Here is a 14,206-nt window from a genome sequence, read left to right on the forward strand (position 1 = left end):
TTCTGACATGCTCTCCAGCTGCCACGGTCCTACCATGACCTGTAAATGGTATTTTTCTAAACAGAAAGTCTCTGCTGCTGTTCTTGAGCAGGTATGAACAAGCCAGGGCTTACAATCAGTATCATGTTACTGTGACTTTTAATATACTGTTGAGCATTTGAACTGTGGTGAGTAGCATGGCTGCAAGGTCTTTCTACTTATGCAAAGTTAAATGCATTGGTTTAAAATCGTCTTTGAGGTGAGATGGGCTAACAGCAGGCACATGGGCACCTATGATGCTTCAGCTGTCAAGCAGTACCTTGCAAAACCGAGTAACTCAGCTGCTTTTGACGGCATGCTCTTAATCCGCAAGGGAAGAGTGTTAAGCGAAGGGCACTGACAGACAACCTTTGGCTGAGCTTCAGGTGCAGGGACTGAAGAGTACGTGGTGCTACTGCCCCCACAGTAGAAACAGCAGAAGGAAAGACACCTTACTTCACTGCTACGTCAATCAGTGCCCATAAAGTGGTTCACACTTAGATACCAGGGCAAAGGGACAGAACTAAAAGGTGAAGGTAGGTTGTTGGGTTTTTTTACCTAGTGCACCAAGATAAGCCTGTCAGTGTCCATATAATTATATTATCCTATATTTGGAATAAGTCAACAATACACATAATACATATACATACCACACACACCATCAGCTAGCGTGCAGTAACATGCTTGGCAGCATAAGTTGAGGAGTGTGCGCGTTGCCCCTCTTGCAACCTGAACCTCCAGTTTGAACCCAGCTGTGAACATCACCACAGTGAAGTTACAAAAGAAAGTGAGAATGATGAAAGCAACGGTGAGGTTTTTAAAAGGTAACTGAAAATGTAAGAACTTTTATTGTCAATGACTGCAGTGCTATAGCAGAAGAGGAATAATATTTCTAAAGAAGTAGGAGAGTTGGAAGTATTTTTTTGGTAGATGGCTACAGTCAGAGGGTAACATACTCAGAACCAGGCTCTTCTCTAAGAAATACCATTCACAGGTAAAAGAAAGTTGTTTTTTTAAAGTCTATTCTCCCAGAGGACAAGGAAAGTTCTATTTTGGTCAGCTCTGAATCACAGCCCAACAAAATGAAAAATAGATTACTCTTCAAGCACAGATACCAGAATAACCTGGTAGATGATTATATAGGCAAAAGTAGCAGCGTATGCTGTACAGTGCTTTGCCAAATGCATGGTTTGAAAACCCATATATACAGTGCAGCCAGGGATGGAAGTGCAGCGTGAGCGAGCACTGACCTCTAGTGGACATAAAAGTCTAGAATTGGTAAAGATCGTTGAATTCAAAATAGAAAATACGTCATGCGGACGGTTGTTCCAAGGCTTGTGCTTGGCAACTCTGCAAGCTACAGTCAGCATAGTTTTACTATTAGGAATCTCTCACTGTCTGTGTGTCAGGAACTATCATGTCTATTGTAATGTCTAGAGGCAAATTTTTTATGGCCAAAAGAAAACAGTGCACACTTAGAATTTGCTTAGTAAGACAAATAAGTCAGCTATTGGTCAGTAAAATTAACTGAGGCTAAATTCACTCCCCTTTTTAGATATTCATGAAATAACTTGGCACTGTTGAGACCATCTCAATGGACATTAGCAGAGCACCAAGTTTAAAGAAAAAATCCTAAGGAAACATGAACATACATGTCATATCATATTAAGTCTTAGTCCTACTTTTTCTACAATCAAAAAATACAGAATGGTGAGGGTTCATATATTTTCAATATCTGCCCCAAAGGTGCTTGCTTGCTTCTCACTTTCAAGCTATTTTCCATAGGAAAAGTCCTGTGTGTGTTTTGGAGTTCTTCTTTAAACTAATCCAAAGAAGAAAAACAATCCCAGGCACATAATTCCATAAGGCTAACCTTCAGCTGACACTACCAAAGCTGGGTGTTCTCAAACAGTTAATGTGCAATACAGGCTTCCCTTCCTAGATCAGTAAACGTCATACTTAACTTCATTCAGAAGTCTCACTCAGAAGCTAATGAAGACTGGGTTTTGTGCTTTCACCACCTTAAGACAGTGAAGTTTCTGAGAAATATTTGGTCAAGAAGGCTCCAAAAAATTGGAGCTTGCATCTGGTCTTGCAGAAAGGCTTTGTCATTGGTGTGGGTTGTCCTTGTTTCCTTTGCACCCTGTCTCACACAAGAGTTATTGGCCCCACACCCTAGACATTTATTCTTGCCTCAGAATGGCAGGGAAGAGAAGAAGCAGGAGAATCGCAAGACCCGTGAATTCCCTATTGCAAGTCTGTGAAAGGAAGGAGGAAGAACTTCTACGGGGAGAGCAGGATGCCAGACAACGCACCAGACTTATTGTCTAAATATTATTCGAGAGTAAAAGATACTATCTCAGTCTTTGATTGATATGAATCCAATCTGTGTCCCAAAGTTAGTGCCATCACGAAAGTGAGAGTAGAATTTATCAGGGTGGCATGCAGTACAGAAAGTGATATTTTGGTTCTGGTCTGTGACAGAATCATCTTGGATGTTCTCAGGAAGAATCCCACCACTCTCAAGAAGAATCCTGAAAGAAAGAAAGAAAGAGAAACGGAAAACATATTTTTGTTTTTTACATCTTTGCATTCCTTAAGACACTGTCATTCAGACAGCACCTCCAGTACCAGTCGAACAAATGGTGCCAATATCATGGTTGGGACTTGTATTTGCTTTTCTTACTTTCTTTTTTCAAATATTAGACTAAAATAATTGCTTTTATGCAACCAGTAAAACCACATTTAATTTGAACATTTGTCTACAATCCATAAACTAAAAGTATAACAGTAAAATAATAGTTGAAACCCAGCAAAAGTGAGCAGATACCATTCATTCAGTATCATTTGTTGATCTGCAAAGTACTAGCGAGTACTTTAAGATGGCGAGGACCCTCGCCATAATACTGCTGGATAATACAGTATGAATATAATTATTGATAACTAATGTGGAATTAATCTTTTGTTCTTTCACCTTCATCTCTAGTCTACTCAGCACAAAAAAAGCATATGTCATGGAAATGCAGTCAGTAGGCTTACCGTGTTGCTCTTCTAATATCAATATAAGGACTTGCAGAGTCAAATAGTCTCACACACTTTGGATCAATTCTGTGGAATTCTTTAGCTGATTTGTGAGGAAGTTTATAGCAGCAAGGTCCTACAGAGGGGCCCAGCACCACAAGGATATCTTTCACGTTACAGCCATATTCAGATATCATAGCATTTACTGTGGCCATCGAAACACCTAACAATGTGCCTTTCCATCCTGTGAGAAATGAGAGGTTGGAAAAAAAAAATGGTATAAATTGTCCCTTTAATTTTATAGTAGCTAAAATATATGCTATTATTAAAGGTACAAATTAATAGATATATTTATATCTAAAAATAAATCATTATATCTAATAATAAATAATTGTTTAAAAAAAAAAACCCACAAACCCAATACATTAACAACTGTCAGTTTGCTGATATCACCATTTTGTGGGGATGGAAACTAGAGAGAAGAGTTTAGATTAGGATTCCAGAATTGCTTTTTCCCAGTGTCCTGGTTTGGGCAGCTAGAGCATACCTTACAGCTCCTCTGTGCTTGAAACATTTAAATGGGAATATGACAAGAGAAATACGTTACAGTCAGAATGTATTTTTATAATACGGTGAAAATTTTTTTAGTGTTATTTTAGGGGGGGGCGCGGAAGAGGTTCAAGCTAGAGACATTGTTTGGAATAGACAGAAGAAAGCCAAGCTTTGCACTTCGGCACTATTTGGAATAGATAGAAGAAAGCCCAGCTTTGAGTTCTCATATCTCAGTTTGAGTCCCAGGAAGTCTTTGCATTGCACAGAGAGTTCATCATAACACAGGATAGGATATGCTAATAACTTTTCCTCTGCTTTTCTACATCCAAAGACTGAGATGACCTTATATCTAATTGTCTTTATTTGTATACATAGCAACATGTGTTCAAGTTAAACATGAACTGAGGTGGGGCTGGACAGGAAGGAAAGGATTTAGGAAAAGATAATTGGAAGCCTGGCAAGGACTGTGATGTGGGAATGAAGGCCAAAACTTGGGAGATGGAAGGCAGGAGTTCAGGCTAGAGCCAGGAGGTATGCTTGGAGAAGGCAGCGGTGTGGGTTGGTGGAACAGTGTGTGGAGTGTCAGGGACTAGATAAATGAAGAGGCAGCAGAGAAAGGAGCAACTATAGATTTAAATACTTTACAATAATTAGGATTGAATACTTACAATGTAAAACTCTTAAAACTTTCAAGAGTGGATAAAATTCTCTCCATCCCTTCTCCCCTTTAAAAACCACAACGTTCCCCTCTCCTCCCAGACAGACAGGCCACAATTCTTATTCCTCTCACTTTCTCTAACCTAAGCTTGCTAGGCATGGGGCGGGGCAGGAGGGGGCACAACAACTTTATTGAAGGAAAGTCAAAGTTTTGATCATCTTATGATGACTCACAAATTTGAATTTATTTTGGCTAATTTATTTGTATGAAGAATTGTATGAATTAGGTGGTATTCACAAGTTCTAGGCAGAGGTGAAGCTTCCTACCATATCAAGGGGTGTACTAGCATCAAAGCTGAGGAAAAACTCTCAGCTGCGCATTCTCCTTAATCTCATAAATACAGACTTTTTTATAAAATGAAACAGCCCCAGCAGGAAAATCTCACCTCAGGATATATATTCTACCCTAACAGTTGGGACATCTTCTGAAGTCAGACATAATCCCAGGCTGTGCTGACCAGCCCTGCTTCAGTTTTATTCTCACTTGGTTTGGGTCAGACAAATATTTCTTCTGATCCAAAATGATTGTTGGGGGCATTGGCTTTATAGCCAGTTTTTACATATGAAGTTAGAAAGGGCACAAAAAAAATTATTGGGTTTTGGCTACCAGATCAGAAAAATAAATGTATAAATACATAAATAATAATTATTACAGTTATAAAATAAAATAAAAAAAACCCATAGCTTGGGAAACAAACTATTCTCAAGACTCATCTTGCTTTGGCAGGATACAAACTTTACAGGTCAGCGTCTATATTATTACGTGATCTTGCATTTATTCATTTTCACTCAGTGCTCCTTTGGTTGCTAATTTATAATCCTTAGTCCAAAACTCCCTTTCCAGTGGTCTCCTAGTTATTTTGATCTCCGTGATTTAAAATTCCTACCAGAATGAGCAGCACCGCAGGCTTTTCTGACAGGATCAGCAAACAGCACAGGTATGCAATCAGCACCTGGAGCTGCTATCGTAACACCTTTCTGATTCGTAACTATTCCATCATAGCTGTCAGGCTCTGTCTTTCCCATAATACACACAGCATTAGCGTGATCAATCTGTCAAGACAAAACCAGAACATGGACAGTGATATGGCAGCAAAAAACCCAGTTCTGACTAATGCAGGGATTTTTCTTTGGCGTGAAACACTTCTGCACCAACTGCTCATGCATGGAAATCAGGCACTCCCTTGTTCAAATGCCATGCAGATGTATCGGTAGAAAGCCACCATAGAAGTGGTGGTGTATTTTTCTTTTACGAGAAACTGCTCTGATCATTTATCTGATTATTCTACTCTGTGGTAAGTTAAATGTTAGAACATTCTTGGAAGAAACAGTGCTGCTTCTCCATATGGCGCCAAATGGCTGATAGTTTGGATGGCTATTCGCACAGATAAACTGCCAGCATAAATGTTTTAATTGTCTTGCTTCTCACAAGTTCTTGCTGAGAAAGGTAAGAATATTGCCTACAGTTTTAGCCAGTACATGAAGGAAGACCTGATCCGTTTACATAAATCCATTGTTTGATAAGATACCTTGACTCTGTGAAAAGTCTCTAGGTTAAATCCTGCAGCATTAGCTAGGCGGCGGAGATTTTCTTTAACAACAACTTGTGGGTCCCTCCGCTTGGAACTGCTGAAGAGATTGCAGGAGCTTAGAGTTGGTATGTAGGAGATGCCACCTGTCCTTGTGGTGAAGCCATGTAGGAAGATATCATCTGGCAAGGCAAAAAAGACAACAGTTGCTTTCAACACAAGACCAGTCCAGATATAACATGCTATTATACTGAAGAGACCTGGAATCAGCCAATCAAGTTGAGTATTGCTTTACCTCGTATTTAGCTTTGGCATTTAAATTTAAGGATTATAAATTTCCTTCTTGCTCATAATCATAATCCTCTGAGGCCAAGGTAGAGGGGTTTGAGCAAGAAGGAGTCCTGGCACATTTAGCCTGACTTTTTGCAGAGTTGTAGTGCAAACCCTAGAGAAGAGGTAACTCACTGAGGAAAATTAGAGTAGATTTTTAAACAAATGTTCTAAGGTGGCATCTCCTAAGCTTTTTTGGCAAATGAAGTACTAGTCTTCACGACTTCACAGGATCTCAAGTATCTTTTTAAAGTACACTGAAAGCACTGAGAATTTCTAGCATTATTGAAAAATCCTCTGTTCTTACAGTGCAGATCATTTATCGTGGCCTCATGCACCAAATGCAATCACTGCTTTTGGGGGCGACAGAGGGGAGGGGGTCTGCGTGGCAAAGTGGAACACAGAAAGATAGTCCCACAACTGCTATTTTTGCTATCTTAATAGCTGACAACCTTAGTGACATAATCAGAGTTGAGATTCAAAATCTCTTTTATGTAGTGTGAGCCTTTCAAAGTCACAGTCAAAAACTTGAAGCACAACGAAGGCAAAGATGGCTTTAAGTAACTCGTTCCTTTCAGGCTCTGGATCATTTCAGACATACCTTTAGGGAAAGACAGTTCCAAATTTTTGCAGTAGCAAACCTCTCAGCTTTCCTCTGAATTCGCTGAATCATGAGACCCCCATAATCACACCGCTTGAGAGACACGTTGCAGTAAACTGGGTCATGCCATGGCAGGGACACCAAGACATCAATCTGAGGCTGCAGACCAGGAGAAACTCCTGTCCTACCTTTCCAGAAGATGATGGTAACTCTCAAAGTGTGTAATTCCCACTCAGAGGGGAGGAGATTTCACTGTCTGCAGTAATGCTCTCACTAAACCTGGGCCTCTCTTACCATATCACGCCCTAGGCCTGGAACAGACTTGCCAGTCTTTTGCTGTACCTCTATTAACACTTCCCCCTCTTGTAGACATGATGCACTATTACAACATCATATAGAGTTATTTGCTGCCTGAAGACATTTCCAAATCTTACCCATTTTGCAATTCCCTTGAAGTATGCTTGGGAACAGTCTCTGTAAAATCTATTAGCTGGGATTCTCTTTACCTGGGATGAGGGAAGACCTGAGGATGGTGAGCTCCCCTTTCAGGCTCGGCAGGCTTTCCAAGTATATCTGAATCTCACTTCGAATGTGCACCACGTCCTGCATAGAAAGCATTTGCCCTTCACTCCGAGGTTCAGCTATCTGTAGGTTTTCACAATCAGATGCCACCTGTAAATCCTCAAATTCAAACTGGTAGACTGCTGTAAAGAGATGGTCTATATACGCTTTCATTAAGTCTTTTCTTAAGGTAGGAAGAATAACTTTAATGATGCTTAGGTCTTTTTCATCCAGTCTTTGTTTGATGGTGTACAAAGCAGCAGCTGTAGTCAGAGCACGTACCACCTCCAGTCTTTTCTTCAGACTCTGAAAATCTGTCAGAGCTGGAAGCAAGGACTCTTGTTCACCATTCCTTTCACTCTCCTGCCTCTGGCAACACATGACATAAACAAATGGAGCAGGGATGGAAGAGCATTTCTCAATAGTTTCCAGTGTGTTATGTAGTAATCCTTGGACGTTGTTCTGCAAGTTGGCTGGTAGGCTGAACAGATCTATCAGTACTGCTTCCACCATATTCCAGGATATTTAAAGATTCCTACAACTGCCAATTAGTCAGTAACAAAACATGAAAAACAAACAAAAAGGCAAGACAGCATCATTAGTCCAAACACAGTTATGTTATTAAGGCAATGCATTCAGTGATACTGTGTAGAGAAGGTGGCATAGCAGTAATTACTGCTTAGGATTTCCTCACTGCATCAAAAGAAATTGCAGCAAAAGAAAAGTAGCAGAAATGGGAATTATTATGTATTTATTTAAGTATTTAGGTATTTCCCTACCACCCTGCCTACCTCAGGTTTTTCCCAGGTCAGGGATGATAGAAGATTAGTATATAACATTAGATTTATTGAATCAATTAACCCACATTAGCCTAATGGATCTTCTTGACCTCTGACTGTTGGGCTTTCCTCCAGCTCCCATGAGAGGAACCAAATACAGAGGTCCCTCAGCTTGCTGGGACTGGATGAGTTTCTGTAACAATTTTTTTGGAGGCATTTTACACCCTTATCGCTGAGGTGAAGCTCATGTCTGCTACCCCTCCTGGCAGCAGGGGTGCTGGGCTGTGAGCGCAATGACATCTTTCCCACAGGCCTTCACAAGACTTTTTGCACTTCTCCCATTTGCGTCACCAAAAGTATTGACTTGCTAATTTCTGACTTCTGTGTGGAGGGGCACACGATTGGTATAGTTCTTCTTTTCAACATGCACAGGAACTCAGCACAGGTTACTGAAACTTCACCTACTAATACAAGAAGTACACAGAACTAAAGGAAAATAATATAATACTGTGCACAACTTCCTGCCTATGCTAGCTGCACTCTTTGCTCTGAAATCAAGACATGTTAAGCTTATCCAAAATCATCCTGTAGTTCACAACTCATCTTGTGGCCCATGGTGTAATTCCAGTTTTGGTGGTGGTTTTTTTCCTTTTCTGGACTTTGTTGATCCAAGCCCAGCTAGGCTGCCTACCTGTGGAAACTTGTCCATCCATCTCTTCCTCTCTCTGTTGCTATGAGAACCTATTTTACATATCCTCTAGGAAGTGTCTTATTTTCTTTTCTCTGTCTCTGATAATTTTTCAGTTTCCAGTGAAAGCCTCCAGAGGTCTGGAACAAAAGACTAGATCCCTCTGCTTTGGGAACCTTCAACAGACGGCTATTCAGATTTCATGACTAAGCACCGTGCTTGATCTAGGAGGAATACATGCAGCTTTATCACCAGTTGCAAGACCCCATAATCATTTAGAGTATTCCTTAACACCACCTTTTTTTTGCACAGTAACAAATCGTGCATGAATATTAATTCCTTTGCAGGAAAATTACTATCTTTGCAGGAACAAAGGCCTTGAGAATCTTTTAAGTCTTTGAAATCAATGCTTTGCTACCAGAACTAACCATATCAGATAATGCCTGGCACTATTTTCCTGCCCCAAGCCCACATTCTCCTGTAACTACATGCATGCTCTGGCTTCACAGCACTTCATTATCCTGCAAAAATACTGCTTCTGTGTGTACTTGAGGCCTACCACTATGGTGGACTTAGTGCCCTCCTTGGCATTTTATGGTTGACAATGGATTCCCAGAGTTTCTACGCTCAAATGAGAGGTCAAAGACCTTTCCGGTTTTAATGGATCCTTTATCCAGAGGAGGTTTTACAGAAAACGTTCTGTATTTTCTTCATTGTTCTTTCCCCCAGCCTGGAAGAAAAATAATCCTGAGTGAAAATGATGTTTTTCTTTCTGTGAGTTGAACACTTACAAAGATTAATTACTGACTATCAAAACAGGTGAACAAAAAGTACCAAAATGTGACAGCAGATAAAAGCATCTGCCACGGAATTTATGACTCAAAGTATTATTTACACACAGCTGATGATAACACACTTTAGCGAAATCAGTTTGCTTAGAAAACAGTGTCAAAACAGATTCATGTCAAAGACCATGACTTGGGAAATCAGGGTATTTCCTTTCCTACCCTGACACTCTCTGTGGGAGGCCTGTGAGAATATGACATGATCCCAATTTAGGTATAGCTAATAGCCCCAGCAAAGACAGTACAACAGAGGGGTGTAGTGGAAAAACAGATTATTGCTCCACTTCAGATATGTCAGCAGTGGAAGGTAAGTAGAGTTCATTGCTGTCCTCATACTTCCCCAGAAAAATACCACCAAAGAAAGGGTGGAAGGAAAATGTTTGTGGAGGGAGAGGTAACTGCCTACATTGTTATTCAGTTGTGTGTGTATTGCAAAAAGTCCACAGGGGCAATTATTGAGACGTACACAAAGAAACAATGGGGCTGATTCACCCTCGTATCTTTCCAGTTTTGCATCACAGAGTCCTTCTGAGGTCAGTGGTGTCAGAAGTAAATTTGCTTACAGTCATAATAAAATTTGTTGACTGCTTTCTAAGTCCTCCAAACAAAACCCTTCTCAAAATACAGGCTTGCCAAGCACAGGAATGTTTTAGCTTATCAGAAATGCATTCATGGTTACTCAGGTTTTAAGTAACATGCTCTACAGTTCCAGTGTTCCATAGAAAGTCTCACTGCACGTAACCACATCAGGAAAGAATAAGTGCATTTATTAAGGAGTTGCTCATTTTAGTACACAATGCAAGGCAAATACTTGCACAAACTTGCAAGCCAAGGCCACCCATTCGCTGTTTCGCTCACTCTCTGAAACTCTGTCAGTACAAACATTTGGAGGGTGAAAAGATTCTCTTGCACAGACATCAAGAAAAAGAAAATCAAAGAAAATGACAGATAACAAGAAGAGAGGAGAGGTGAGGAGGTTAACGAGTGAAAAGGAGAAAGGCAAAGTGAATACAGAAAAGAAACAATGAAGGAAGTAAAACCAGGCTGCAGAGAAGAGAGAGCTCAGGGTAGAAAAAAGATCCAAAAAGCAACTTTCAAAACCCCCAGAAATCTAATTCTAAAAGCTCACTGTTGGTCAAGACAAGATTGCTGGCAATTTCCTGCACCTTTGAATCCTACTGGTCACCTTATCTCCTTACAGAAACTCAGAGAACTGACATCATTTTGGGAAAATTAAAAAGGCAAGAAATATTTAACATCTGCCAGAGAGAGATGCCCAGAGAAAGAAAACAGGTCATTAAAGCAGCCCAAATGAACAGGGATAAGAGCACATTTGTAATAAAATTTCAACAACAGGAAAGACAAAAAAATGGGGAAAAAAAAAGAAATACGTAAAAACCTCTTAAACTGGATTAAAATAAAACATTCTGCCTCTCTTAACTTAGGGGTATTTAGGCAAGGCTGAAGAAACAGAAATCAGCACTCACAATGAAAATATTGAAGGACATGCAGTTTTCATAAACAAACTTGAAGTTTAAAACACAAGAATTTACTTACACAGGTAGACAATCCTTTTAAACTCTTGAAAGATATCATCTGATATAAACACACATTACCAGCTTTATATATCTCACTTCTCACTGTCAGTCTTGCAGCTGATTTGTACAAGATGGAAATTCCTATTCTAGGTAAGATTGGAGTGGGAACCTGTATTTCTTCTTTATGATGAGACCCTGCTTTGTTGCTGTCAGTATCCACAGGAAATAACAAACTGTACTGAAAGGCACCAACATGATTAAGTGCCTGGGTAGCGTTAAACCCGGAAGCAGTATTAACCCTGCCATGTAACTCACTGCTGTAATTGTACGTTCTAATGCATCAGCTTTGCACAATCTCAAACAGATTCAGAAATGTACAGCAGAGCAAAACAGAACAAGAACACAAAGAAGTTTAAGGAAAACTTGTGCAGACTGAAAGAGTTTCCTTTCCTGAGCTGTAACTGCATGTTCCACTGAAGAATTTGGCAGTTAGTCAAGAAAAAGTATATTCAGAAGGACCTAGATAGAGAGGTTACGAGAAGCCGGTCTTCAGGGCCACAGGCCTTAAATGAGGATGCCGATTTCTCCTTGGAGCAGTCAGAAATTTCACAGAGCTCTGTAAAAAAGTCTGAATGTTTTGACAGGAAAATGCAAAGGTCAAAAGGCAAGTGGAGGAATTAGGGATTTGTATCGGGCTTTGTCCAAGAATCATATGATAATAAATACGTTTTCTCAACTGTGCTAAAATCAGTCATGACAGGTAAGTATATGACAACTAAAGGACAGGGGAAAAAAAAGTAATTTTTTTCATGAACAGAAGAATTAATAAAATCAGATTTCCTGTGAATTGCTGTCCTATGTCCCCTGTTGCTCCCTTCCCTTCAGCTCCAGTAAATCTACATTTCTGCCAGGTCCAGAACACACCTTGGGAGTCCCCCACCATTTCCCCTCCTGCTTCTCCTTCCAGCATATGCTGGGCAGAGGGATGAGGGCTGAATCCTCCTGGCTCTCCCTCCCAAAGGGAACCGATGCGGGTATCTTGTCCTTCCCCACCCAGACACCTATTTTCATGAAGATTGCAGAAATCAGTTATCTCTGAGGTTTTCCACCCCGCTGTCAAATGTGTCTGAACTAGATCGTTAAAAATTAACAGGGGGACTTGATGGAGAGAGACTAACACAACCATTTTCTTTCCTTCAACCAGACTAAGAAAAAGTAATTACTGGAGTTATTTTTGGTGCAGAATGCTGAGAAAGGGTAAGGAAAAGGTCAGAAAATATCCAGGATACAAAATAATATTGAAAAATGACAAATTGATGTTATGTCTCCAGCTGAAGTATTATATTCAGCTTCTGCCATTTAAAAAAAGGGATGAAATAAACAGATCGTATGCAGAGATGAGCAATTAAATTGTAAAAACTGTGGGATTTAGGGTTAAAATTCCTTAACCTGGAGTTCAGAGGAATACAAGTGGGCATGGTACAAGTCCGTGGCTATAAAACAGGGCACGGTGTAAAGCAGGAGAAAATGGGCCACGTTTCTTCTCCCTCATAACCCAATGGTGCTCAGCAAAACTTACGTTCTCTGCAGCGCAGATCAAACACTAACAAATTATGACAGAAAATGTAGTTTAATACAATGAATTAGGTAACTCAGGCAACTCGGAAGCAAAAAAAAGCAAAGCAAAATTGCCTCAGCCACAGGGCGAGCCAGGCCGCACTACCGCTGTGGGCCCCACCACGAAGCACCCACCCCACTTCTGACAGGCTGAGTTGTTCCCTCCGTTTTTCCTCCGTCTCCTGCCGGGGACAGCCCTCCCTCCGGCCCTCTCCCGCCTCCCTGTGCCCCTTGGCCGCCACTAACGGCCGCGCTCCCCTCACGCCGTCCGACTTCCCTCGCTGAACTCCTCCGACGCTCCCTAAGCCCCTACCGCCGCGCCGCGGGGCCAGCCCTTGGCCGACGCTCCCTGGCCGGTGGCGGGCGCCGCGCGCGCCGCGGTGTGGGCGGGAAGGGGCGGAGGCGGGGCGGCCGTTGCAGCACCCCCCCCCCCGAGGGGGTGCGACGGCGTGAGGGGGCGGCCGGCGCTGCTCGCCCTCAGCGCCCGGCGGCGGCGGGGGAGGTAGCGAAAGGAGGTGGGCTTGTCGTGGCAGGGCGCCTGGCTCTGCTCCGTTCGCGGTTCAGTACCTTTGGAGGGTTTGGGACTGTGTGCCGCGGGGGTGGGCCTGCTTGGTGTTGGGGGGTGTGGAGTGCTTGAGCGGGATAGAGGGGAGAAGTGAGGGGTGCCAGGACAGCCGTTGCAACAGCCCTAAACATAAAATGGTAGGTGTGGTTTGCTAGTCAAGACTACCAGCCTTCAGGCACAGTTCGTGGGTCATCCGAGTGCCGTTTAATATATTGGGCCTGAAGATGCACTTGTGCCAGACTCATAGCATTTTCTTGAAAGTTCTATGTCACTTTATATAACAATACAGATTTTCTTCATTAACTTACTGTAGCCAAGGTGATATAAAAATAGTACTAAATATTTTCTAATTGCTGGGAGAGGATCTTTACAGTGGTGCTAGTTTGTGACTTTCAATGTGACAGCTTTCTCAACATTGTTTATCTTACATTAAAGGATAGTTTAATAATACAGTAGGCAGCTGCAGTGTGGTAACTGCAATAATGTAAATATTCAGGCTAAATATGAGAGTATGCTTTCATGCATTTAAGATGCTCTTAAGATGCTTTTAAGAGCTATGACTATATTCACAAACTGAGGATCTGACCTGTGGAGAAGCCAGAAGAACATTGCAATAATTTATTTTATAAAACTCTGTGTGAAAGGGTTCTAATTCTCAATCATTTGCTTTGAGCATCCACCCATCAGTAACCTGTTCTTGTTAATAAAAAATGAACCAAATGAAATAATGTATTGATCTGGCATCCCATAGGAAAGGCCTTAATATTATTCTCTTTCATTAACAGGAATTAAATAGAATGGTGATAAAACAAATCACTTCTTTATTATGTCCTTATAGTTCTGCA

At 41.2% G+C, this 14,206-nt stretch overlaps 1 protein-coding gene across 1 annotated transcript; it reads right to left on the reverse strand.

Annotated features, from left to right (window-relative positions):
* Window positions 1-730: 730 nt before the first annotated feature.
* LACC1 (laccase domain containing 1) lies at window positions 731-8,056 on the reverse strand. The gene is made up of 5 exons (XM_050901709.1): window positions 7,275-8,056; window positions 5,838-6,019; window positions 5,196-5,361; window positions 3,058-3,283; window positions 731-2,552 (listed from the first exon to the last, which is right to left on the reverse strand). The coding sequence occupies exons 1-5, from the start codon at window positions 7,840-7,842 to the stop codon at window positions 2,378-2,380; spliced, it is 1,317 nt and encodes a 438-aa protein (XP_050757666.1). The 5' UTR covers window positions 7,843-8,056; the 3' UTR covers window positions 731-2,377.
* Window positions 8,057-14,206: the final 6,150 nt, after the last annotated feature.

This window comes from Gymnogyps californianus, chromosome 1, assembly GCF_018139145.2.
Source record: "Gymnogyps californianus isolate 813 chromosome 1, ASM1813914v2, whole genome shotgun sequence".
Classification (NCBI taxonomy): domain Eukaryota; kingdom Metazoa; phylum Chordata; class Aves; order Accipitriformes; family Cathartidae; genus Gymnogyps; species Gymnogyps californianus.

Coding starts and splice junctions, on each gene's coding strand:
- LACC1 (XM_050901709.1), bottom strand. CDS start 7,842: ATGGTGGAAGCAGTACTGATAGATCTGTTCAGCCTACCAGCCAACTTG. Junction 6,020..7,274: donor CAGGTCTTCCCTCATCCCAG/GTAAAGAGAATC, acceptor TTGCCTTGCCAG/ATGATATCTTCCTACATGGC. Junction 3,284..5,195: donor CTGCGGTGCTGCTCATTCTG/GTAGGAATTTTA, acceptor CATTTCTCACAG/GATGGAAAGGCACATTGTTA.